This window comes from Vulpes vulpes, chromosome 16 (assembly GCF_048418805.1).
Source record: "Vulpes vulpes isolate BD-2025 chromosome 16, VulVul3, whole genome shotgun sequence".
Lineage (NCBI taxonomy): Eukaryota > Metazoa > Chordata > Mammalia > Carnivora > Canidae > Vulpes > Vulpes vulpes.
In genome coordinates, this window is record NC_132795.1 from 5,322,130 (window position 1) to 5,345,454 (window position 23,325).

The 23,325-nt window shown below is 52.9% G+C and overlaps 2 protein-coding genes and 1 long non-coding RNA gene across 4 annotated transcripts in view; all 3 read left to right on the plus strand.

The window, feature by feature from the left end:
• Positions 1 to 2,737, plus strand: part of NHEJ1 (non-homologous end joining factor 1) — an 83,060-nt gene extending 80,323 nt beyond the window's left edge. For both annotated transcript variants that reach the window (XM_072742930.1, XM_072742931.1), the window contains exons 6-8: positions 985 to 1,102; positions 1,677 to 1,795; positions 2,222 to 2,737. In XM_072742930.1, coding sequence (XP_072599031.1) covers positions 985 to 1,102; positions 1,677 to 1,795; positions 2,222 to 2,296 — 312 coding nt within the window. In that variant the 3' untranslated portion in view covers positions 2,297 to 2,737. The remainder of the gene's footprint in view (positions 1 to 984; positions 1,103 to 1,676; positions 1,796 to 2,221) is intronic.
• A 5,198-nt stretch (positions 2,738 to 7,935) lies between these two features.
• LOC140595841 (uncharacterized) lies at positions 7,936 to 12,369 on the plus strand. Its single transcript, XR_011997745.1, has 2 exons — positions 7,936 to 8,001; positions 12,026 to 12,369. It is a non-coding gene; the product is annotated as an uncharacterized lncRNA (long non-coding RNA).
• Positions 12,370 to 16,570: 4,201 nt separating this feature from the next.
• Positions 16,571 to 22,935, plus strand: IHH (Indian hedgehog signaling molecule). Its single transcript, XM_026002025.2, has 3 exons — positions 16,571 to 17,272; positions 19,596 to 19,857; positions 21,493 to 22,935. The coding sequence occupies exons 1-3, from the start codon at positions 16,955 to 16,957 to the stop codon at positions 22,149 to 22,151; spliced, it is 1,239 nt and encodes a 412-aa protein (XP_025857810.2). The 5' UTR covers positions 16,571 to 16,954; the 3' UTR covers positions 22,152 to 22,935.
• The last annotated feature ends 390 nt before the right edge of the window (positions 22,936 to 23,325 follow it).

The following is a 23,325-nucleotide window of genomic DNA, read 5'->3' on the forward strand; positions in this document are numbered from 1 at the left end:
TTTATTTCTGCTGTGATTGCTGGCCAGGAGCAACTGTGTTCTGACTCAAGTCTCCTGATTCATTATCTGTGGTTTCCAGTGAAAGTCCAAACCTGATACAGTCCTTACAGAAGGTCAGGGTAGAGTACAAATGGATGCTACATTTCCTGTGAATCTGCAAGTATTTCAGCCACCATCATACTCAGGGGGAGATAATCGTGACTGGTGCAGCACACTGCTTCTCCTGCTTTCTCGCCTCCGTCCTTCTCCCACAGAGGGTCTTCAGAAATGAATGCCTTTATAGCACAGAGCAAGTGCCCTTGATGCGAGATGCAGGTCGGTCCAGGATTCTTGGGTTGGTGCCCTGTGAGCTACTGGCATGGCCTCCCCAGAGACCTGCTAGCTTGGAGCCATGATGATGTTCGTGCACAGGTGAAGTAATTCTGGATCCTTTCCAAGACCGTAAAGCGCAGCCAGTTTGGGGACCCCTGGATACCATACGCCTTCAACTCGTTTTTACTGCACTTTGCTCTGCCTTCCGCCATCACTCTGAGTCTGTTAAGCCAAGTGTACGAAACCTGAACTAGGCAAAGCATTTTCCTGTGGTTGGAAAACCGCGGTTCATTCACAGCAAAGGAAACAGGTGAATAGAGTGTAATGATAGAAATATTTCTCAACTTTCTTCCCATCATCACCTTGCTCAGGAACCTTCCTCTTTTATTTTTTATTTTTATTTATTTATTCATGAGAGACACAGAGAGGGAGGTAGAGACATAGGCAGAGGGAGAAGCAGGCTCTCTGTGGGGAGCCCAATGCAGGACTCTATCCTGGGACCCCAGGATCATGCCCTGTGCGGAAGGCAGATGCTTAACTGACTGAGCCACCCAAGCACCCCCCTCCATATAAATTCTTTTGGGGCTGATGCCAGTCCTTCCAGTGGAATATCAAACTCCTATTATCTGGCAATACAGGATAACCAGTGACTGCATCTCTTCTCTCCTGTAGAAACTACCAGAGGCATGCAGTGTAGGCAACGGAAGACCCTTTGTCACAAATTTACAGAGTCTGTATATGGCAGTCACCAGACAAGAGATCCAAGTGAGACAGGAGCATCTAGGCACCGGTAAGTAGCTCCAGGGATATTTGGTTTCCCTAGGTGTAAAGTTAAGGTGTAGGGTTGTACACCATCCAAAATGGTAGCTCTAGCCTCTTGTGACTATCTAAATTTAAATTAAATACAAATGAAACAAAATGAAAAATACCTCTCCTCATTTGCTGTAGCCACGTCTGAAATACTCGGTAGCCACATGTGGCTGGCGGCTACCAAGTCTGACAGCACAGATGCAAAACATTTCCCTCACTGCAGAAACTTCTGTTGGAACTGGTCTTGGTGCTTAGGAGAATTAGTGAGAGGACCAGGAGAAAGATTCATCTCTCTACCTGAGACCTGGTAGGAGACGTCTGTTGACATCAAAGAAACTCTTATCCTATGTAGTTAAAGTGGGCCTGGAGAACCTTCAGAGTAGAAACAGGGCTTGCTGAGGATGAGCTGGAAGTTGGATTTGTGGCTACTTCTGTCGGTTTACATATTAGTACTAAACCCTGGCCTCAGTCAGAATGCTTGGTAAATGCTAATGCCTCCTTGGTAAGAAGAAGGCATTTATCACAGTCTTCCCCCTTGGTCTTTCTGATTTCAGAGGACCTTCAGCCATCAAGCAGTGCCTCCCCACCAGGAGCTGAAAACCAACTTGTGAACCAGCCAAAAGAGCTGATCTCTTCGGCACCATCCCTCTCAGTGCCTGAGAAAGAGTCCACAGTGAGTCATGTATCTGTAGCCCCAGAGCCAGAGATCCTTGGAGTTGTCACCTAGTTGATGCTGCCTGAACAATATTGGAGGATATTTGTAACCAGGCCATCATATTACGTGTTTATAGATGGGGAGTCATGGTCTTTCATGTCTTACCTTGGTATTTCCTCTCTGTAATTCCTATACTGAGTGAAGGACCTTGACTCCTTTTCTTCCTTATCCCACTTCCAGGGATGGTCTGTGAGGTTGTTCCTCAGGGGAGAAGGGCTGTACGCATGGCATAGAGTCCTCTATCACATTCGTTGCCTGACATAGATTTCAAAACACCTGTTTCAGCCACTCATCCCAACCAGAGCCACAGGACCAAGAAGGTCCCTCCTGACTTACGTGAATCTGTTCAAAACCTCTATTAATTTGGGTTCCTTTTCTTTCTAGGGTACTTCAGGCTCTAGGCAGAGGCCTCAGCTGTCAAAGGTGAAGAGGAAGAAGCTAAGGGGGCTCTTCAGTTAACCTGTCACTGTCTCAACTGCTGAGGACGGACTTGGAGAATGGTTTCCTTGTGGCACCTTGAAAGGAGCTCCCATAGCAGCAGTATCTCCGAGACAGTGTTATATAGTCAGACTCCTGCAAGGGTGAAATAGCAGGAGTTCATGTGCACAGGCATGGGTCCTGTTAACCCAGGGAATCTTGGCTCCCACCCATTGGGCATTGACCTTCCCTATCCAAGTGGAAGCCAGCTTCTGAGAACCCCATACCTTCCTCTCTTTTGTTGAGGTTCTCCAGACCCAGGATCCTTCCATGGACTTTAGGTACAGAGGGCAAGTCAGCCAAAACGCACAACATGCTCAGGAAGCCTCATCTACCTTTCTCAAGAGTCCCTTGCCAGTCCCAGGTGCTCCTCAGAGACGCACTTCTCTTTTAAGCCTGGAATAAAAAATCCTCTGCTTTTGAGATTGCTTATTCTTTGGAACACAGAACCAACTTCTTTCACTTACTGGGCCCCACCCATTGTTGTCTCTAGATGAAGTTTAGGCTCTCGATTTGCTCCTTCAGATTCTTCTCATGCTTCTCTCGTGTGGCCTGCGCTAAGCCTCCATTTGGGAACTTTGATCTTGAGAACTCTCCATGCTGGACACAGCACAGAACAGATTGCTGCTATTCTCCTTTGCCCAACTTCATGTAGGGTGTTTTTTTGTTTTTCTGTCTGTTTCCAAGGCATAGACAACAGACTAAACCACAATATGGGATTGAAATTATAAAGAGCTCTGAGCACAAGGGCTGAGGTAGTTTCCCACTGGAGTGGGAGAGAAAGGGATTTTATTCTCCCATCCTTCATGTCACTTCAAATAACATGGTAACTAGGAGAATTTGAAAAGATAGGACAGCAGGGAACAGAAATGGCCACGGAGTTCTCAGAATTGGCCTAGAGAATGAATAGTGCTTCACACGGAAAAAAAAAAAAGTGAAGTTTGGGAACAGACGCCTGGGTGGCTCAGTGGTTAAGGGTGTGGCTTGGGCTCAGGGCGTGATCCTGGGGTCCTGGGATCAAGTCCTGCATTGGGTTTCCCACAGGGAGCCTGCTTCTCCCTCTGCCTATGTCTCTGTCTCTCTCTGTGTCTCTCATGAATAAATAAAAATCTTAAAAAAAAAAGGCAAAGTTTGTAGGAGATAGGTAGCATCTTAGAAAGCCAGTTCTATGGGCCGGTCTGGCAAGATTTAGCAGACCAGGATTGGCGAAGTCCCTTGGATTTTTCTGCTATGTTTTCTCTGTAGGTAAGACCATCTGAAACATTGCTTTGGAGAGACAGGAAAAAAGTAGAGCTCAGATGTTCACTGAGAGCTGTTAGGTGGAGGAAGGAATCGGGGCAGAACCCACGGAGGCCTTTCCTGGTTTATTTACTTACAATGGTCAAGCCTCCTTCTCCCCATGCCTTCGTGGTCTGGGACGGGTATTTCTGTCCTTCTTTCAGGTCATGGGGAAGAGGACAATCCAAGCAATAGTAAAATAATAATGATTATAATAAGAACATCATTAATAATAAGCAGCTAACGGTTACTGAGCAGTTAATATACACCACATGCTCTAATAAGTGCCTGACATTGAATCCTCACAGCATCATATGAGGAAGATACTGTTAACCCACTTGGAAATAGAGTCTCGAAGTGGTTAAGTGACTTATCAAAGGTCACACAGCTAATAAGTAACCACCAGCATTTGAACCCAGACTTCTGAGTTCTTAACTGCATTTGTTTATATATGACTGACATTTTCTGGGAAGGGTGTTAGGCCTTCTTCCCCGTCTTCCATGTAACCATCCTTCTCCTCTGCCCCTGCTCCTGTCAGTGGGATCTTCTAGCTCCCGCTGGCTCTTCACAGCAGGAGCCTCTGGAGGTTCCAGGACCCCCCATGCTTTTACTGGCCAGGGGAGCCTGAGAACTCCACCAGGGCTCATTCTCAGGTACCACTGATAGTGCTGCCTCCAGACCACAGTGCCCCAGGATGTGCCCCCCAGTCGGGACTGTCAATGACGTGATCTGGGGACAACATGAAAACAATCCAACAGGTGGCTCACTTTGTCCTTTAGTTTCTTTTTGGCATAATTTAGATAGCCAGATTTGGGCATATGAAAGTATGAGACCACATGGACTTGCCCAGCAATCTGAGGGGAAATCAGTCTGCATCACCCTGGATGATCCCTCTGTGCTAAGACTACCATCTTAAAAGCATGTATATTTTTTCCCTAGTTTTTCTTTTTTTTTAAAGTAGGCTCCACGCCAACCGTGGAGCCCAGTTTGGGGCTTGAACTCACAACCGAGATCAAGAATCAGACACTCAACCGCCTAAGCCATCCAGGCACCCCAAGAATGTGCAGTTTTAGTCAGAGGGGGCTCAGGGGTTTGTGAAGCCCCTAAAATTGCGAGTAAAACTCTAAGAGCCTAACTTTTTCATGTTCTCAAAAGGATGCATGACTTTTTCTTTTTAAAGGTTAAGTAAGGGCATCTCCCTGCCACTGCCCCCTTTGCCTCAAAGGTTGCTGCCTCCATGGGGATTGGCCTAAACATCCTCAGAGTAGCGTTGCTCCCGGAGGCTCTGTCTCGGGTGGGTATTCCTGCCCTGAAGCTCTTGCCCCCCCCAGAGCTAGGGGTGGTGGTTGAGGATCCTGGGGCAACTCCCGGGAAATCCTGGCCTCGACAGATTGGCGAAGCCAGGCTGTATTCCAGCCCTGCCCCCTGGCTTGGCCACCCCCCCAGCCCCCCAGGCTCCCAGCCTGGCCCAACCCCCACCCCACATGCACATAAAAGGGTCGAATTCTCGTGGCTGCTCCATAAATTTTATTCCGTAAATATTAGTTTTCCCTGTGTTTAATAAAGCAGTGGCCCACCTCCCCGCCTACCCGCCCGCTCCCCGGGGCCGGGGCTGGGGCCAGGGCTGGCTGGTGGGAGAAGGGACTCTTTCAATTGCTTTGGAGTATTTTTAGAAAAAAAAAAAATATAAGGTGGTTTACACGGAGCAAGCCAGCAAACCAGGAGCAGGACTAGGGACCTCGAGGAAGTTCCTGCAGCTACTGGACCTAAAAAATAGGGAAATAGCGCCACCTAGGCTGCAAGGCCTACTTGGCCTCGCCGCCCGCTCCCCTGCCCCCACAGCCGGCGGGACAGGCAAGCTCTTTGCTGGAAGAGAAATCCTGGCCCTTAGCGCTCCAGCCCGGCAGCACCTCCTCCAGTCAGGCCCCACTGCGGGGAAGGGCTTTCCCCGCCGGCCTCGAGGGCAGCGCCCCAGCCGCCTCCTGGACAAGTCCCACCAGGCTCCCGGGTCAAGGAAGGAGCGTCTCCAAAGGCTGGAAAAGTTCTTGAGAAGGGGAAAAGGAGCTGCTGCTTTCCATCTTCCCACGGAACCCTGAGCAGCTCACCCTGGAAATCCTGGAGGGTGAGGTAGCAAGAGAGAGACCAGGAGGGAATCTGTCCCTGGCACAGCCGGTCCCTCCCCGGGACTTGCACTTCACCTACAGGGAGCACTTGGGGGGGAAGAGAGCTGGTCAAGGGTCTTGAACCCTCAGCCCGACTGCTTCTTAATTGTGTCTGGTGGTGCCTTCGAACTCCCGCTTCTGGCCTTCCTGGTCGCTGCAGCCTCCCCTCCTCGCAGCCCTCACCTCCCCTCGCCCAGGTCTGCTGGAGTCTCAAGTGTCAGTCTCTGAACAGTGAGGGCAGGAGGGGGGGGAATGGGAAAGGCCACAACCTAGTCTTTTGATGTTGTCACCGGGGGCATCTCCTTCTCTCCGCAATTACTCTGCCTCTCATTCTCTCCTTTTTTACAAAACTAGGAAGATTTGCTCCCAAGAGTCTAGGGGAAACCCAAAATCCTCTTAATAACCCTTTCTTGGGGCTCAGTGGTTGAGTGTCTTTAGCTCAAGTCGTGGTTCTGGGATCGAGTCCTGCATCGGGCTCCCTGCATGGAGCCTGCTTATCCCTCTGCTTATGTCTCTGCCCCTCTCTCTGTGTCTCTCATGAATAAATAAATAAAATCTTAAAAAAAAAAAAACTTTCCTCATGATGTAAGAAGAAGCTCTTTATCTGTTATGCCTATGCCCTCACTATGTGTGCTCCTAATATAATCTGTGTTATAGACACATTTCCTACATGTCTTTTGTGTTCACCCTTTCATACTCTCAAGGAGTAAAATATTCTTTGAGAATAGAGTCCGTTTTTAACCCTAACTCAGAAAATAGCACCATGGTGGTATTATAACTACCAAATGGTGCGACTTTATGTTAACTAGGTTCTGATTAAGATCAGGATGTAGGCTTTTCTTTTTTTAAAGACGAACATGGGGCTCGAACTCACAACAAGATGAAAAGTGACGTGCTCTACCCTCTACCAACTGAGCCGGCCAGGCACCCCAGGACTTACACTTTCCTAAGCTCTGACCTGAAGTATTTTCTATATTCTGGCTTTCCTGAAGAAGAAGAAACTGTTCAAAACTACAGGAAGACCCCGGCCTTAGAGCTTAAGGCCCTGGGTTCCTAGTTCCTCTTATGAATATCAGTACATGCGTGGGCTCGTAGAATTGCAGTGGGTTATGCTGGGCACTCACAGAGAGGAACGTCGGAAGGGAAGGGAGCCCCACGTTGGAGGGAGAGTTTTCCCTAACTTCCTTCTGGAAGCTGCTACCGGTTATTCTTGTCGTGGGCCCCGTATTGCTCTATGCACCCCCTCCCCATATTTTGTTGCACAGGGTGTCAGAAGATCCCACCCTGAGGGGAGACATCCAGACAGGGAGAGTATGAGTTAGCTTGTGTGGTGTGTGTGTGCGAGATGTAGAGGGGACCTAGGGAATCCCTCGCTACTCGAGCTGGAAGCCCGTCTAGCCTCTATCTTTCGTTCCAGACCCTTGGAGGAATACTATTTCCATCTCCCGAGACTTTGCTTTATGGTAGTCCCTTAGGCTTCCTCTCAACTCCGGGGTCTCATTTCTTTACCCTGGCATGCAGGAAGTCATTAGGTGGCACCAAAGCATTCCAGAAAGGCTCGTTTGCTCTTGCAAGCTGTTAAGTCCTACCTGCCCTTGGTTTTTCTCTCCTGGAACCCAGCAGGTTCTGCTGTGCTTTCTACACTCCTGGACACTTTGAATGAGTGCTAGCCTCTCAGCACCTAACTCTCATGGGTTCCTGAGAGTCTGGGCCAGCTTAGGGGAACCCGGAAGAGGCGCTGGAAGGACTCCAGGGTGTGGGGAGCACACAGCCATTGACTCACCTGGGAAGATTGTGCCAGGATTACTTGTCCTGCTGGGCCAAGGGCCAGGAGTTAAAGGAGCATGCAGTGCCACACTCTTCCTCCCCTCACTTTGGGACCCAGAACAGAAGCAGGGCTAGAATTGGGGAGTAGGGCTTGGGGGCTGCTGGGAGTCCCTTCTGAAATCTGGGTGTTATATTTACTTTTTCATATTGGCAGCTGGAAGGGGAAGCCCATCCCAGCTCGGCATTGTTGTCTAACATGGTTAATCAGATCCTATAATCCTGCTGTGGAAATATTGGGCCTCACTCAAAACAATAGAGACCAAGAATATTGTGGTTAAACTTCAACCAACTGCCTCCCTGGCCTGTTTGCCTAACCCCTACCCCCCTCTCCCGGGCCAGAGTCCTCCTCGCTTTATGGACCCCTGATAGGATCGACAGCCGGTCAGAAATCGGTGACAGGAGAAGGGAGAATGGAGTAGGGTAAGGGTAATCCTCTTGACTAGTTCTCCATCCTGCTTTCCCCCTACCACCCCAGGCCTTGAAGGGTAAGCAGGGTGGTGTACAGGGTTGGAGCTGCTGGGCGGAGTGCGGGGTGGGGGTAATAGGGGGAAGCCCTGCAGGGTCTAGGTCTGTCGACAGGGGTCAAGAGCAATACTGCTGAGGTTCTGGGGGGTAATGAGATCCTTTGTTCAAGACAAAAAGACCTGCTGCCACATGAGGAGGCAAGACTGCCAGTTTCATTTATGACTGCTGCCTGGCGCTGCCAGGGCACACAGCAATACCAGTGGGTCCTGTGTCACATATGAGAGTAGTAGGAAGGCCCTGGTTGGGGGAAGAGGAATTGCCAACAAGGATTTCTGTTTCGTTAGTAACCTGATATGACAGCCATGTAAAGAGTAATACTCTGATGACGTATGGAGGTGATACTGATACCTCAACTGGAGGGGTTTTCTGCTGGTGGTTATGTCCATTGTGTTGCTCTCCTTAATAAATACCAATTCAATGTGGCAGGATAATTTACATGATTAGAATAAGAGGACAGAAGGAATAGATGGCCTGCACGATGGCACTTGGAATCAAAAGAAGATGCAGTGTCTGAATTGTGCTAAAGGGAAAATTAACATGGTGGTACATTCTGCCAAAGGCAGAGGACGTTGTCCTCTTGCAAGACTCCAGGGCACCTGGCGTGAGAAATGGCCACCTTTGAGTTTGTACATGGCTGTCACGCACCCAGGATGCACTGGGCACAAGTTGCAGCCATCCTGCTTTTGGAGGTGTCACTAGTCAATGAGGTGAAGTACAGTGAGGCCCAGATCCAGCACCTTGGACTATTGAACGGTCAAAGTGTAGGTGCATTTTTAGGATTTGAAGAATGAAAACAGCAGAATTGTGCCAAATGAAACTATATTTAATCAGTTCATATAGGGCGAGGATGGAACAACAGGAGGGAGCATTTGATGTTACTCACTTTTTCTCACTTAGGGTGCTATGTGGCAATTCAGGGTAATTCACCAAAGCCATTTTATTTATTTTTTAAAAAAGATTTTATTGATTTATTTGAGAGAGAGAGAAAGAGAGTGCACGAGCAGAGGCAGGGGCAGAGGGAGAGGGAGAAATAGACTCCCCGCTGAGCAGAGAGCCCAACACAGGGCTCCATCCCAGGACCCTGAGATCATGACCTGAGCTGAAGGCAGACACTTAACAGACTGAGCCACCCAGGCACCCCTCACCAAAGCCATTTTAAAGCAGGAACTGCTTGGTAGAAGCTGAGTTTCCCACCAGAAAGACATCTGGAAAATAGTTCTTGGAAGTAAGAATCCAAGAGGTATGTATGCTTCTGGATAGGAATCTTATGGCCGTCATCAGAGAGAATTGAAGCAGGTATGAAACTGGATATCAAGATGATCTAGGGATGATGGAAAACATTTTAGCCATTCAGTAAGTGGGACAGCTAGTGGAAAGAATTCGGTGGGAAGAAAGATCCCCAATGGAAGCTCCAGAGGACGGTCTGTATTTCTGATCAGGAAGGGAGATGTAAGAAGCCAGGTTGTTTGGTTAAACCTTGTGCCCTACATATCTAGGACCGTGAATGGGAAAGTCCAACAAGGCAGTTCCAAAACATTACAAAGGAATTCAAAGAAAGGCACAGGTTTGTAGGAAGTATGTCAGGAATGAGATAGAAAAGCCCATATTCAACAAGAAACAGGCACAATTAAAACATGCATTAATTCAAAGCTTGTATATATTGAGGGCTTACTCACCAGCATCCCCATCAACAGGGGCATTATGCTACTTGCTGTGTGGCCAGCTCCTGTTTTCAAGAAGCCCGCAATCCAAAGATGCTAGTGAAGGGATAGATTTTTTCCCTGTGAAACTGTGTAAAGTAGAAAGTGAAAGCCATGCCTAGGTCACTCTTTTTTTTTTTTTAAAGTTTAAAAGAATCATATATACAAATACTGTTTTATTATCTGCTTTTATTCCTACTTGACTATATATATTGTGTCCATATTTACATGTCAAACATAAATCTCTCTAAAGGGTAAATTATCTTGGGTATGAGCGTTATAAATAGTTGGACGATCATACTTATGATCAGCAAATAGAAAGCCACACTTCCTCCATTTTCCCCCAGCTTCATCTTCAATTACTCTGGGTTCCTTGCTATTTCCTTAATATGCAAGCACATAAGGCCGTTGCTCTATGCAGTTCTCTCTGCCTAGAATGTTCTTCCCTAGACATCTGCTTGGTTGAAGACCTCACATCTTTCAGGTCTTGCCTGAAGTCACGCCCAGTGAGACCTCCACCGACCACCCTACTTACCAGTGACCCGCCTCCCAACCTCACACCCTCCCCACAAGCTGGCTGCCCACTCAATCCCTTTCCTCCCTTTTACGGTTTGTGCGGATGGTCCTTCGGGTTCCCCTGATACATCATGCACTTCCATTATTTTTAATTGTCAGTATTCCTAATGCTTCCCCACTAGACTACAGCTCCATAAGGGCAGGAATCTTTGCCTTGCGTTTCTGGTTCTCCCACATCCCAAGCATCTCTTGCAGTGTTTGGCACTTGATACGTGCTCAAAAATACTTGTGGAGTGAACATATGCAGAAAGATGATCACACACACATACCCCTCCACACCAGCAGTATCTTGAAGTGGTTTTAGAAACCTGTAGACATAAGTGAATGTAATCTTTTTTGTTTGGAGCAACCAGGCATAAGGCAAGAGTAAGGGTTGAATGTCATCATATTAGCTAGAACCACAACGGAATGATGTTGTCATTTTGCAGAAACTAAGAACACAAGTTATATATTTAAAAAAAATGTAACAGGATACCTTCTTGCTTCTTTGGCTATACATCCCCAGCATCCTTAGGGCGCTAGCTGTACCGAGAGAGACTGGTGAGAGAGTGAGGGTGGGCCAATCCAAACCCAGTTATAGAAAGCCAACAGGCATGTCAAGATCACCGCTTGAGAATTAAAAGGGTAGTACCCTTTCCTGAATGAGTATTTTTAAGATTATCTTTAAGCAACTAATTTCTTCCCAAATAGAGACAGTGGGGTTGAAGTAAGGCTAATTTGTTAATAAACATGTTATTATTCATATAAAAATATATTTGTATATATGTCTTTCAATCTATAAGAGTTTCCCACAATCTTTGGTTTCTGATTTGAGGAGGGAAATTCTCTTTATAACTAATTTTGTTACTTTTTCCTGCCTTTTCAAAGTTATCAAAGCAAAGTCTTTAATGCCTGAATCTCTCTGAAGTGCCTTGTAATGAGCTTATTGTTAGGGTGAAGGTAACTTGACATTCCCATTTCTAAGCAATAGCCAGCTTTCAAAGCATTTGAGTGGCTCTAATTGGATCTCCAAAATATGTTGTTCTGGACTGAGCTGAGGCTTGAAAGACAGGCCTGCTTCCACCTCTGTATATGCGCCAAATTTGGTGGAGTTGCTGACCTCTTCAAAAGATCAATAGTAGAGGGGTGCCTGGCTGGCTCAGTCAGTAGAACCTGGAACTCCATCTTGGACTGTGAGTTTGACTCCCATATTAGGCGAACAGCCTACTTAAGATAAAAATCAACAGAAGTCAGTGATCTCAACCCGTTGGGGAAATGGTCAAAGAGTATGAGGTCTTAAAAATCCAAAATGAAGGTAACAAAAGAGTCCCTTAGATTTAGAGAGAAAATGAGTGTCTCGAACAGAGGTCAACAACCCAGCATGCTTGCCCCAGGAATCACGAAGAAACGGGATTATTATGGAGTCAAACCGGTCTGGATTCCAACTCCAACTCCCTCACTTACAAGCTCTGAACTTCAGTTCCTCATTCGTAAAAATGAAGATAATGGTGTCAATTTCATAAGGCCATTGTGAAAGTTACATCAGATCACAGTGGGGTTTCCTCCTTTACTGGATCATCCAGCTTGGGTTTTCATTATCGCTGGTACCATCATCTGTGCTTGGGCCACTGCTTGTCGCTGAGTATCCTCTTCATTCTTTTCAGGCATTCCTTTCCCTCCTTCAAAACCAATCTCTTTCAAGAGGTCTAACTCCTTCATCATATGGAATTGAAGCAGCTATGAAACGGATGTCAAAATGATCTAAAGATGATGGAAAACATTTCAACAGTTAAGTAACTTAGACAACTTGTGGGATGAATCCAATGGGAAGGAAGATCCCAGGCTAATCGCTTCTTAATTCCATTCCCTTCTCGGCCCCTATCTATCAACTTATCTAGTTTATAATGCATTATTCTGTACCCATTCATGAGTGGCATTCACAGCTTTGTAACTGTCTTTTATTTTCATGATTTATTTTTAGGTTAAATAGTAAATTTCTTGAGGACAACTGTGTCTTCTACTTTCTGTTTGCATTCTCTGTCTTTATGTGCCTATCACACTAGTATGCACAAAGTAGATGCTCCCTAATAGAAAGAATCCTCTTAATCCCACCACTGTCTCAGGACACACATGCATTAGCCTCCTGATGGATATTATTCCCCCTAGATAGGTGATAGGAATCATTATCCGCTGCTAGTGAACCCAGCAGAGGATAAAAACAAATGACACATAAGGCTTGTACTTTACAGCTTATACTTTTAACCCTCGCAGCAACCCTACAAGGTAAGTGGTAAGATTTTCACTTTATAGAGGGGAAAACTAAAATTTAGAGAAGTCAAGTGACTTACCCAAGGCCACATAGTTAGGAGGTATCAGAGACCATGTTCAGGTGCAAATCTGCCAACTCCAGGCCTAGTGCTCTTTCTATGAACCAGGGCTGCTGTGAGCTGAGTCATTGGAAGATATTTGACTAACTGCATTCCTGAAACTTGTCTGGTTGTGGCTCAGCACCCATGGATTTAGAGCAGGATTGATCTGGTCAAGTGGCATGATTAGGAGGAAAAAGACTAGTTGAGTATAGAAGCATGGACCAGCACAGTATGTATCTGTGTGTATCTGTAGATATACCCACATCTATATACATACACATATGTTTATACATTTATATGAATATATGGTGATAAGTATACCATATTTGCACTATAGTGTTAAATTCAGGATTGAGGAAATATACCCATATAGCAGTCTCATAAGCAGATAGTAAAAATTTTTAAAGTTTTATTTAATTAAGTAATCTCCACACCCAACATGGGGCTTGAACTCATGACCCCGAGATCAAGAGTCCCATCCTTTACCGACCTAGTCAGCCAGGTCAGCCAGGTGTCCCAACAGATTTTTAATGATCAGGTTCTATGGTGTATTTTCCTGCCCCCCCCTTCTTTCCAGTCTATTTTTTTCCAACTTTCACTCTAGTAAGCAAAAAATGAATGATAGTATCCAAGGAAATAGATTTCACTTTGTCCAAAACCGATGAGTGAGGAGTAAAAGTGGTCAAAAGGTGGGAGAAGACAAGTGATTTTACCAATAGGCCCAGGACTCAGATGTGAGGTGCCCTGATCAGGCTCTGTTGCTGCTGATCAAACTCCAGGCCATCGGTGGTCCCAGAGTGGCACACTTTGGTTCTTTAGTTTTACCACCGGCAGGAGCCTGGCAGTGACCAGAAAAAGAACCAGGCTTCGTTTGCCACCTCTCATGGATTAGCCCCATTCAAAAGCTACCCTACATCTACTGAGCAGCTAAGAACATAGGGAACCAAGAAATGTCTCCAAGGTTCTTAGGCCCCAATTCAGATTTAAAGTGCTGCAGGATCACTACCATGGAAATTACGATGCTTCCACTCTCTGCTCTCTTCTCTCCCTCCCTCCACTGAATGCTACTAGACTGATGCAGATCCAAATTTGACACTCAGATCTTGAACCACCACTGTGTCTTGAGAAAAAAGTGCTCAGTTTGGAGTGGAGAAGCTCCGGGGTTCAAAACTTGACTGTGGGACCACAGACAAACTACTTCACTCTGAGAGCCTTAGAATTGTAGGTTTGTAAAATGAGAATAATAGTTGCCACAGCACAGAGGGCAGGGGAGATTGTGAAGATTTGACTAAGTGCTTAAGGTAACTGTCATGGAGAAAAGACTTGATGAATGTTAGCCCCCTCCCCCCATCTGCTTCTCCCAATACACAACCTGATCGCCATCCTAAGTTAGCCAGGTGGAGGAGGGGTGAGACTCGGTGGAGCCCAATCTCAACCACAGAGGTTATGCTGCTGTCACTGCTGTCGCTGCTGTCGGAGCACCCCCAGATGCCAAGCTGCCTCAGCACTGCGTAGTGCTTATTTGACACCGGATCAGATCTTTACCAGAGCTTTGTATTCAACAGGGTCCCAGTTTCAGAAGAGAAGTGACAGGAAGAATGGCAAAGTCAACAGACTGATATAAGTTAGAGCCTCTAAGAGAATCTTAAATTGTCTTTTACTTGGAGAAAAGAAGGTTGAAAGTGAATTTAACAACTCTTTGAGACCGTGCCTATGGGATAGTAAGTGGGATAATGGCCCTAATCTCTAAAGCCAGAAAAAAGGGAAAGGAGTTGAATTTGCATTAGAGAGTGAGGAAGAAAGAGACACTGAACTTAAGGCAAAGCTTCTGTAGAAAATTATTACATAACACATTGGGACAGGTGACCCTGGGATCCTATGGGATTGTCTTCTTTAGAGCTCCAGAAGAAGAGGGCCCCTGTTTGTCTGGATTGAGAGAGGTACTGACCTGGCTGAGTGGTCTGCCCCAGAAATCTGAGCGGGAGAGAGGGAGGCGGGTGGGTAATATTGCAGGGATAGTTTTTGAACCCCAAAAAACATTCCTGGAAGCTCTTTGAGAACTTTTGAGGAAAAGAAACAATGTCAGAGTGATCTGAGACTGGGAGACAGAATCCAAATACGAGGGAAGGAAGAAACCCAGTGTGGGGAACATGGGGCAAAAAGGGAAGGAAAAGAAACAGTCCATTCTGTATCCAAGTTGACGTGCCACTCTATTCCTGGTGGCGTCATCCTAACTTCCCTTCTGTGGGCCTCAGTTTCCTTCTCTGTAAATGAAGTGCTTAGATTAGGCACTCTCTCAAGTCCCCTTCAATTCTGAACTTCCGTCCACAAAATCGATCCAGAGAAAATGTGAGTACATCCGTGAAAAGTTCACCACCATCCAAAACCCTGGCTGTACTGGCTCCGCAAGACATAGAAGCCTGTGCACGTGTGGGGTGGGGTGGGGGGACGACTGGGGCTCTGGGGTCAGACCCCAGGGTGGATAAAGGTAGAGGATTTGAATTCCTCTCTGGTCCCCCGCCAGAAGCTAGTTGTGTATCTTCTCTGAACTTCAAAACCTTCATTTGAAAACTGGGAATAATAATAATAGCTTGTTTGGGGTTGTGAGTTTAAATGAGACAACGCAAGTAGAATACTTAGTATAATAATGTCTAATAGCTTCTGTGTATATGGCACGGAGCAGTAAAACGGTACTTAGCGTGTTAGTATTCTTGGAATGAGAACCTTTTAACCTTTTTATTCCTACTTCTACTGAACCTGTGGGATAGATTGCAACCAGATCATATCGTTTGTTGTGATGGTGGCATTTGTTTTTACCATACTCGCCTTTTCTTGTTTTAGCAGAATAAACCCGAATTCATTCAGCTTTCTCGAATGACATATTGAAATACGTACACAATCCATGTTCACTTCTCTGGCTGCCTCTGCATAGCCTCTCTCCTTTTTAATTTATAAAGTGGAATTAAGAGAGTAATTGTCCTGCGTGCCAACAGCTCTGGGTCCTTGGTGCGGCCCTTAGCAAGCCCCTGTCGCCTCCGCGGGGGTCAGTTCCTCCAGCATTCTGTTGACGTCACCATTTAGCTGCTCTTCTCTACACCTTGGCCCATCCCTTTGCAACTTCATTTTGCTCGCTTTAATGGTGTTTCCAACTCAAAAACCCCTACCGGGCTCTTGGGCGAGGCTGGACGCCCCACTCCCAGCTTCCCACCCTGCGGCCGTGGGATGTGCACCGGGCTGGTAGAGAATTCAGTCCACCGAGCCGAGCCGAGCCGAGCCGAGCCGAGAGGGCGCGTCTCCAGGGCCAGGGTGGGGCGCCAGGTTAGGAGCGGCCTCCCGCCTCTTGGCTTTACTTCCCCGCAGGGGACACCGTAGGCGGCGGTGCGGTCCGGCCACTGCCCCCCGCCCCTCGCGTCCGGCCGCGCCGTGGGTTGCGGTCTCTGTGGGGGTGGCAGCTCCTGTCCCGGAGGTTTGCGCCTGGCGGGGCACCCCGGAGCCGCGGGGAGCCCAGAGGCGAGGCCAGGCGGGGTGGGGCGCGCCCGGGCGGGGAGGGCGCGCTCGGGCAGCGCAGGGGGCGCCGAGGGCAGCGGGCGGGCGGACGGCGGAGGAGCGAGCGGGACGAGGGCTGGCTGGTGCCGGGGCCGCCCGCCCGAGGGGGAGGAGGCTGTGCCGCCCTTGCTGCAGGTTCGCTGTCGAGCGCACAGGAGGCAGGGACATGGGTAGGGTGCGGTCTGCGCGGGGCCCGAGCCCGGATCCCTTCCATTTCCCCTCTCACTCGGCCCCGGGCTGCGCCGCAGACGGCAGCAGCTCCCGCTCCGCCCGAGCCGCCTGACCGCCGGGCCGGGGCGCTAACCGCGGGGCCCGCCAGCCCGCCGGCCCGGCCAGCCCAGCCCAGCCCGGCGGCCCGCAGCCCCGCCGCCCGCCGCCCCCCGCCGCCGCCGCGTTGCCAAAACAAACGGGCCGGCCTATTTATTGGCGGCGGGCGAGCCGGGCAGCTCAGAGCCGAGGCGCCGAGGGGGACAGCGCGCCGCCACCCGCCAGGGCCCCGGGCCCCCGCCCCGCACCTGAGTCCCGCCGGCCCCGCGCCGCGCCGCGCAGCCCATGGCGCCCCCGCCTGGAGCCCCCCGGAGCCACCCGGACGCCTGAGCCCCCGCAGCGCTCGCGTCGCCTCGCCCGCCCACCGGCCCCCAGGCGCCCTCGCCCGCCGCCCGCCCGGGCTCCCCGGCCATGTCTCCCGCCCGGCTCCGGCCCCGGCTGCGCTTCTGCCTGCTGCTGCTGCTGCTGCTGCTGCTGGTGCCGGCGGCGCGGGGCTGCGGGCCGGGCCGGGTGGTGGGCAGCCGGCGGCGGCCGCCGCGCAAGCTCGTGCCGCTCGCCTACAAGCAGTTCAGCCCCAACGTGCCCGAGAAGACCCTGGGCGCCAGCGGGCGCTACGAAGGCAAGATCGCGCGCAGCTCGGAGCGCTTCAAGGAGCTCACCCCCAACTACAACCCCGACATCATCTTCAAGGACGAGGAGAACACGGGCGCCGACCGCCTCATGACCCAGGTGAGCGCGACCCGCCCTCGCAGGGCGCCGCCGCCGAAGCACCGCCACCTGCCCGGCCCTCCCCGCCCCCCTGGCACCTTTTCTCCACCGGCCGGCACGCCCCCTGGCACCTGCCCCCTCGCCAAGCCCGGCCGCCTGCTGCCCGGGATGGGCCGGCCAGGGGTCCCGGCGGCAGCGCGGACGGCCGCGGACCCGCGGAGGCCGTGAGAAGAGCTCCCCGCTGCCGAGCGCCCCGGCCGGGTGGCGGCAGCCCCTGCGCCCCGGGGGCCCGGCCGCTGAGGCCGGCCGCGGCCCCCGGAGGTACCTCGACCCGGCCGCCTCCTGCGCCTCCGGGACCCGCGCAGTCCCTGCTGGCCTAACCTTCCGCACCGCTGCGCCCCTCTCCTTGCGAAGCCCTTCGGCACCCCGGAGGCGAAGAAGCTGCGGGCGCACAGGGCCTTTCCTCCCCGCGCGCTCCCGGTCCGCTGCGCTGCCCCTCCTGGAGTCGCGTGCCCCCTGGGTCCGGGGTTGGGGACCGCGGGAGGAGTCGGGCGGGAGGCGGTGGGAAAGGGAACTTGCCCGGCGAGCCCACGTGTCTGTCCCGGGAGCTGCGCGGCTCAGCTGCGGCTAAGGGTGGGGTGCCGGGAACTTCGGGATCTGGGACTGAACTTGGGGGATCCCTGGGCTTGGTGGCGGGGACGGGAGGGTTGAAAAAGGAGCGCCAGGATGCCTGCCGGGAGATGCTAGCCAGTTTCGGCAAGCTCCCAACGGGACCGGCTCAAGCCCACGCACTGGGGAGCAAACTTTCTCCTCCGCGGTGGGGGTCCCCTTCCTCAGGGGTCTCCCGGGGCTCCCCCCGCAGGCAGGCAGCGCGCTCCCTAGGTGCTTTGGGAAGAGCGGCTCCACCACAGCTCTCAGCCTGCGCCCTGGCGCCGGGGCTGGCCGGCCGGTGTCGGGGCCGAAGGTTGGCTGGTGGCCGGGCCGGGCCGGGCGCCGAGGAATGCAGATAAGGATCCGGGCCACGGGCTGGGCAATCATTGACAGCGCGCGCCCCGGCTCTGGACCCGGGGGAGGGGGAGAGGGGCGGGGAGCAGGGGCCCGCGGGGCCGCCGTACTTGGGTGCTTGAAGCCTGGAGGCAAGGAGCACGCGGAGCTCCCTCCCCGGGCAGTGAGCGCCCAGAGCGAGGCTGCTCCCGGGGGCGGCCAGGCCTTGGGCTGTAGCCGTCGTTGGTTCCCGGGAGTCCCGAGTCCAAGGGTCTGTGGGGCCGGGCTCCCCGAGGTGGGGTGGGTAGGCGGAGCCTCACACCTGAGTTGAGGACTGTGAAAGGGCCCCCTCTCCCGCTCGCCCTGCCCCGTCAACTGCAGGGTCCTTCGGGCTGCAGGCCGGCGGGGAGTCATCACAGACGGCGGAGCTCTCCCGTCCTTCCCCCAGGGGCGGCTCTACTCCCACCCCCACGTGGGCCAGGGCGTGCAGCTGGCTCGCTGAGATCAGAGGCTGGGTTTCTGGGGTCCCTTCCCTGATAGGGGCGGCGCACAGGTGCTGGAGGCTCTGGACTGGGGAAAACGCTGCCTGGGATTATCATCTGCCGGTGCGCCCGATGCAGCTGGAGGCGCTCTGCGTCCCCTCCCTCTGGCCAGGCTAGGCGCTAACATTTCCACCAGCTTCAGGTTCCCGGGCTTCCGCATCCTCGGATAGGTTGCAGGACGCTTTGGGATCTTAAGTCCCAGCAGGAAAACTCTGTGGCTCTCGAGAGATCCCCGCCGCCCAGGATTTCCCCCCAACACACCCCCGCGCTCCTGGGGAGCTCTGCACCTGCTGCTCCTCGGGCACCCGGGTCGGGGGGGCTTCAGCCCTGAGGCTACGGTGACACCTACTGGGCACCTTCGGCCTTGCACGCCCAGCAGGCCCGCCGCAGGCAGTCGGCTCCGCTACCACTCCCACCCTGCGGGCCCAGGGCGGTTTCGGGGCTCCCTTGCCACGGTGGGACGGAGGGACTGGGCACTGGAAAAGTGTAGCCCCGTCTGTGGAGGGATCAGTACCTGGGTCTGAGGAGAGAGCGCGCCGGAGGGAGGGGCCGCTTATCGGAGAAGGTCGCCCAAGGGTGCACCTCCCCGTTGCGCCCTCCAGATTTGTGGCGCCACCATGCGGTCCAGGTCCCTGGAACAGCCAGATGCTAGAATGCGAGGAAGCAAGTTAGGGCTCTTTGTTCCTACGGGATGGGAGCAGAGCACCCTCCCTGGTTTCCCAACTCCAGCGGATGCCCTGGGAGAGGCCGGGCGAGGCTGTGCCTCCACCCCACGCGGCCAGCATCTCCCCCTAACTCCCCGCGCCTTCCTCTCACAGCGCTGCAAGGACCGCCTGAACTCTCTGGCCATCTCAGTGATGAACCAGTGGCCTGGCGTGAAGCTGCGAGTGACCGAAGGCTGGGACGAGGACGGTCACCACTCAGAGGAGTCGCTGCACTACGAGGGCCGAGCGGTGGACATTACCACTTCGGACCGCGACCGCAACAAGTACGGACTGCTGGCGCGCTTGGCAGTGGAGGCCGGCTTCGACTGGGTGTATTACGAGTCCAAGGCCCACGTGCATTGCTCCGTCAAGTCTGGTGAGCCGCTGCCTGGGGGCTGGGCCCGGGGCCGGGGCCGCAGGGCGTGGGCAGGCACAGGGCTCACCGCTGCCAGGAAGGTGAAGAGGCCGGCCAGGGGATGGAGGAGGGGACCCCAGGGAAGAGGACGTCCCCGGCGCTCCCCGCTGCTGCTTGTGACCACCTGCTCATCCCGTGTCTGGTAGCGCTCATGGCAGGAGCCTAGGGAGACAGGGCCCTCTCCCAGCGCGGCCGGGGGTCGACCTTGCGGTCCACAGTCCAGAGCCTGCCACAGGAGGTGCAAGACAGAGCGAGCTGGACAGATGGAAGCCAGGCTGTGACAGAGATGGCCTCCCCACTCAGCTGACTCAGAATGGAGGCGGGTGGCGGGACCAGGGGCCAGGGGCCAGGGTGTGCCCAGACACCAGCAGTGGCCTCAGCAGGAGCCAGGAGCCCAGAGATTCAGAGCCCAGAGCCCTGCTGCAGGTCAGCCCCTTTAGGGCACTTTGTATGCTCCTCTGGGGGTGCAGGCGTCCCCAACCTCTCCCTCAGGGCCCTGAAGCTGGACATTTTGGGGCAAAGCCAGTGACGAGGGCCAGAATAAAGAATGGACTCAATAAAATGGATTTTCCCAGATTAGCCGCCTTGTTGATCTGAATGGGCAGGCGCTGGGGCCCTGCCCCTCCCTCGGATCTTGTCAGCGTCTCTGTCACCTACACTGAACTCAGTCATGGATGCTTCAAATGGTTCCTGCGTGACTGCCCGTCTGGCCCCACCTGGCTGCGGGCACAGCCCTCCACGCTGGCACCAGGCAGTAATCACACTTGAAGACCTGGCACACTGAGACCAGGCCCATTGCTAACGATTCCCAAACCCACCTGGGCACACAGTGGGGACCCCGTCCCCACCCTCCCCTCCAGCACTTTCCTGCCACTTGTATCTACTTCAAGACACGTCCACCTTTCACCGGTGAACACTGGTCTGGTGGCAGCTCCCCACGTGGCCACCTCTGTCATTATTCCTGCCCCCAACACTGCTCTCCACCCCACTCCCCAATGCCCCTGTGTCCTGTCCCCATATAAGGACCCAGCACATGAACCGGAGATGGTGATTTTACCCTTGCCACTGAGCCATGCCCTGGTCTGACCATTCACTCTGAGGCTCTCTCTCTTCTCTATGGACTCCAAGGGCCAGCTGTGGCACAGAACTTGGGGAGTCCATCTGAGAGGGCAATTTTTGGGGAGTGCCTGAGCAAGGAGTGAGAAATCATGGGACATCCAGACCCCAGAGGAGCTGAGTGTTTTCTCCATGAGACTGCAGCTGAGTCACAGCTGACCACCGTCTGGCTCAGCTGATCCCTGGCCTCTCTGGCTGCTTCACAGCATTGTCAGGATTGAGAGCTGACGGGGGCTTCACCTGGCCTTCAGAAGGACCCTTTCCTTTCACTCCTAGGTCTTGGTGCCACAATTCGCTCCTCTCACTGGCGAAGGATTAGACTGGGGGGTGGGGAGTGGGTTCAAGGCTTCATGGGACAGTGGGGAGGGGGCGCAGAGCAGAGTCAGGATACGGTGATGGGGGCTCTCCGGGAGCACGAAGAGCTCTGGGGAGGGGTGCTGTGACACAATAGTAACACCTTCATGTCCCTTCTTCCCACAGAGCACTCAGCTGCGGCCAAGACAGGTGGCTGCTTTCCTGCTGGAGCCCAGGTGCGCCTGGAGAGTGGGGCACGTGTGGCTTTGTCAGCCGTGAGGCCTGGAGACCGGGTGCTGGCCATGGGGGAGGATGGGAACCCCACCTTCAGCGACGTGCTCATTTTCCTGGATCGTGAGCCAGACAGGATGAGGGCCTTCCAGGTCATCGAGACCCAGGACCCCCCGCGCCGCCTGGCACTCACGCCCGCCCACCTGCTCTTCACCTCCAACAACCACACAGAACCAGCGGCCCACTTCCGGGCCACGTTTGCCAGCCAAGTACAGCCTGGCCAGTATGTGCTGGTGGCTGGGGTGCCAGGCCTGCAGCCTGCCCGAGTGGCAGCTGTCTCCACACATGTGGCCCTTGGAGCCTACGCCCCACTAACAAGGCACGGGACACTGGTGGTGGAGGATGTGGTGGCTTCCTGCTTTGCGGCTGTGGCTGACCACCGTCTGGCTCAGTTGGCCTTTTGGCCCTTGCGACTGTTTCACAGCTTGGCGTGGGGCAGCTGGACCCCGGGAGAGGGCGTGCACTGGTACCCCCAGCTGCTCTACCGCCTGGGACGGCTCTTGTTGGAAGAGAGCAGCTTCCACTCGCTGGGCATGGCCGGGCCAGGGAGCTGAAAAGACTCCTTCGCTGCCCTCCTGCAACTGCCTAATTTGGTCCAAAGTCCTCCTTGCCAGGAGGGCACTAGTCATGGAAGGGATCTGAGTTGGGGGGCAAGGTTCCCACCATCTCCTCTTTCACAGAGACACACCATTGCAACTTGACCGGGCCATGCCAGCGTCGACCACCCCAACTCAATATAGTGACAGAGCTGTCTGTAAGCTAAGCTGGTTGGGAGGGGCTGGTCTATCCTATTCTAAAGACCTCGAGGCTGGCACCATGGGGCCAACCCAGCCAGGTCTCACTTTAATTTTTCATACCTGCCTCCCCCAGTGGGGAGGGCCCATTCCATCTGTCTTAGGCCCCTCTTAGGTGGGCTTACACCTCAGTCGATGCTGCTAGATTCCCTGGGTGCCAGCAGGGAGCTGGCTGGACTCAACGCCTGCTGCCCAGAACTGAGAAGGCCGCAGGGTGGGACAGCCAGCCTGGCCATCCTGAGGCATGACCTTCCTCCCTGGCCACACTCCTTGGGACACATCCAGAGACTGTTGCTGTCAGTGGGCAGAGTTCTGTGTTCCAGTCAATGTGATCATAGTACCCGGGACCAGGGGAGTGGGCTGGATGTCCTCCTGCCCCGGCCCAGGCTAAGCTCCCTCTTCTGCTGAACCGTGACCCCCTAACCCCCTCCGGTCAGTCTCCCCCACCTTATTTATTGGCGCGGAGGGGGAAGCCCATGGGAGAATTTTGGGGACGTTTTGGTCTTTTCTTCCTTTTGTAATAAAAATTATTTAAGTTGTTAGAGCCATAGAATCTAGGATGCTGAACGGGGCCAGTACACAGTCTGGAGCCCTGGGGAGGTCTGTCCAGGGGTGGGTCAACTTCCTCCAAGGACAAAAGCTCCCACGCTCCCACCCTCTCTGCAGGCCCTCCTCACCTAGCAGCCCAGCAAAGTCCCCATAAACAGCTGGGCTCTGTATCAGACAAGGCTTTCACATGCTGACCTCAAAGTTTGCCCTAAACACTGTTGGACCAGAGCGAGAACTGAAGTAACTAGCCCACAGTCACCTTATTCATCTCGAACTGCCTCACTGTGCCTAGTCAAGGCCTGGGTTTCTCATCTTTCAGTGTGAATAATGGACCATAGTATGAAAAGACTCTGTAGAATTCACATCTGCCTCCTGGCCCCTCTGA

Bases quoted from the DNA above. Each gene is read 5' to 3' on its own strand.
- IHH (XM_026002025.2), top strand. From the start codon at position 16,955: ATGTCTCCCGCCCGGCTCCGGCCCCGGCTGCGCTTCTGCCTGCTGCTG. The intron at 17,273-19,595 runs GTGAGCGCGACC...TTCCTCTCACAG, and splicing joins CCGACCGCCTCATGACCCAG to CGCTGCAAGGACCGCCTGAA. The intron at 19,858-21,492 runs GTGAGCCGCTGC...TTCTTCCCACAG, and splicing joins GCATTGCTCCGTCAAGTCTG to AGCACTCAGCTGCGGCCAAG.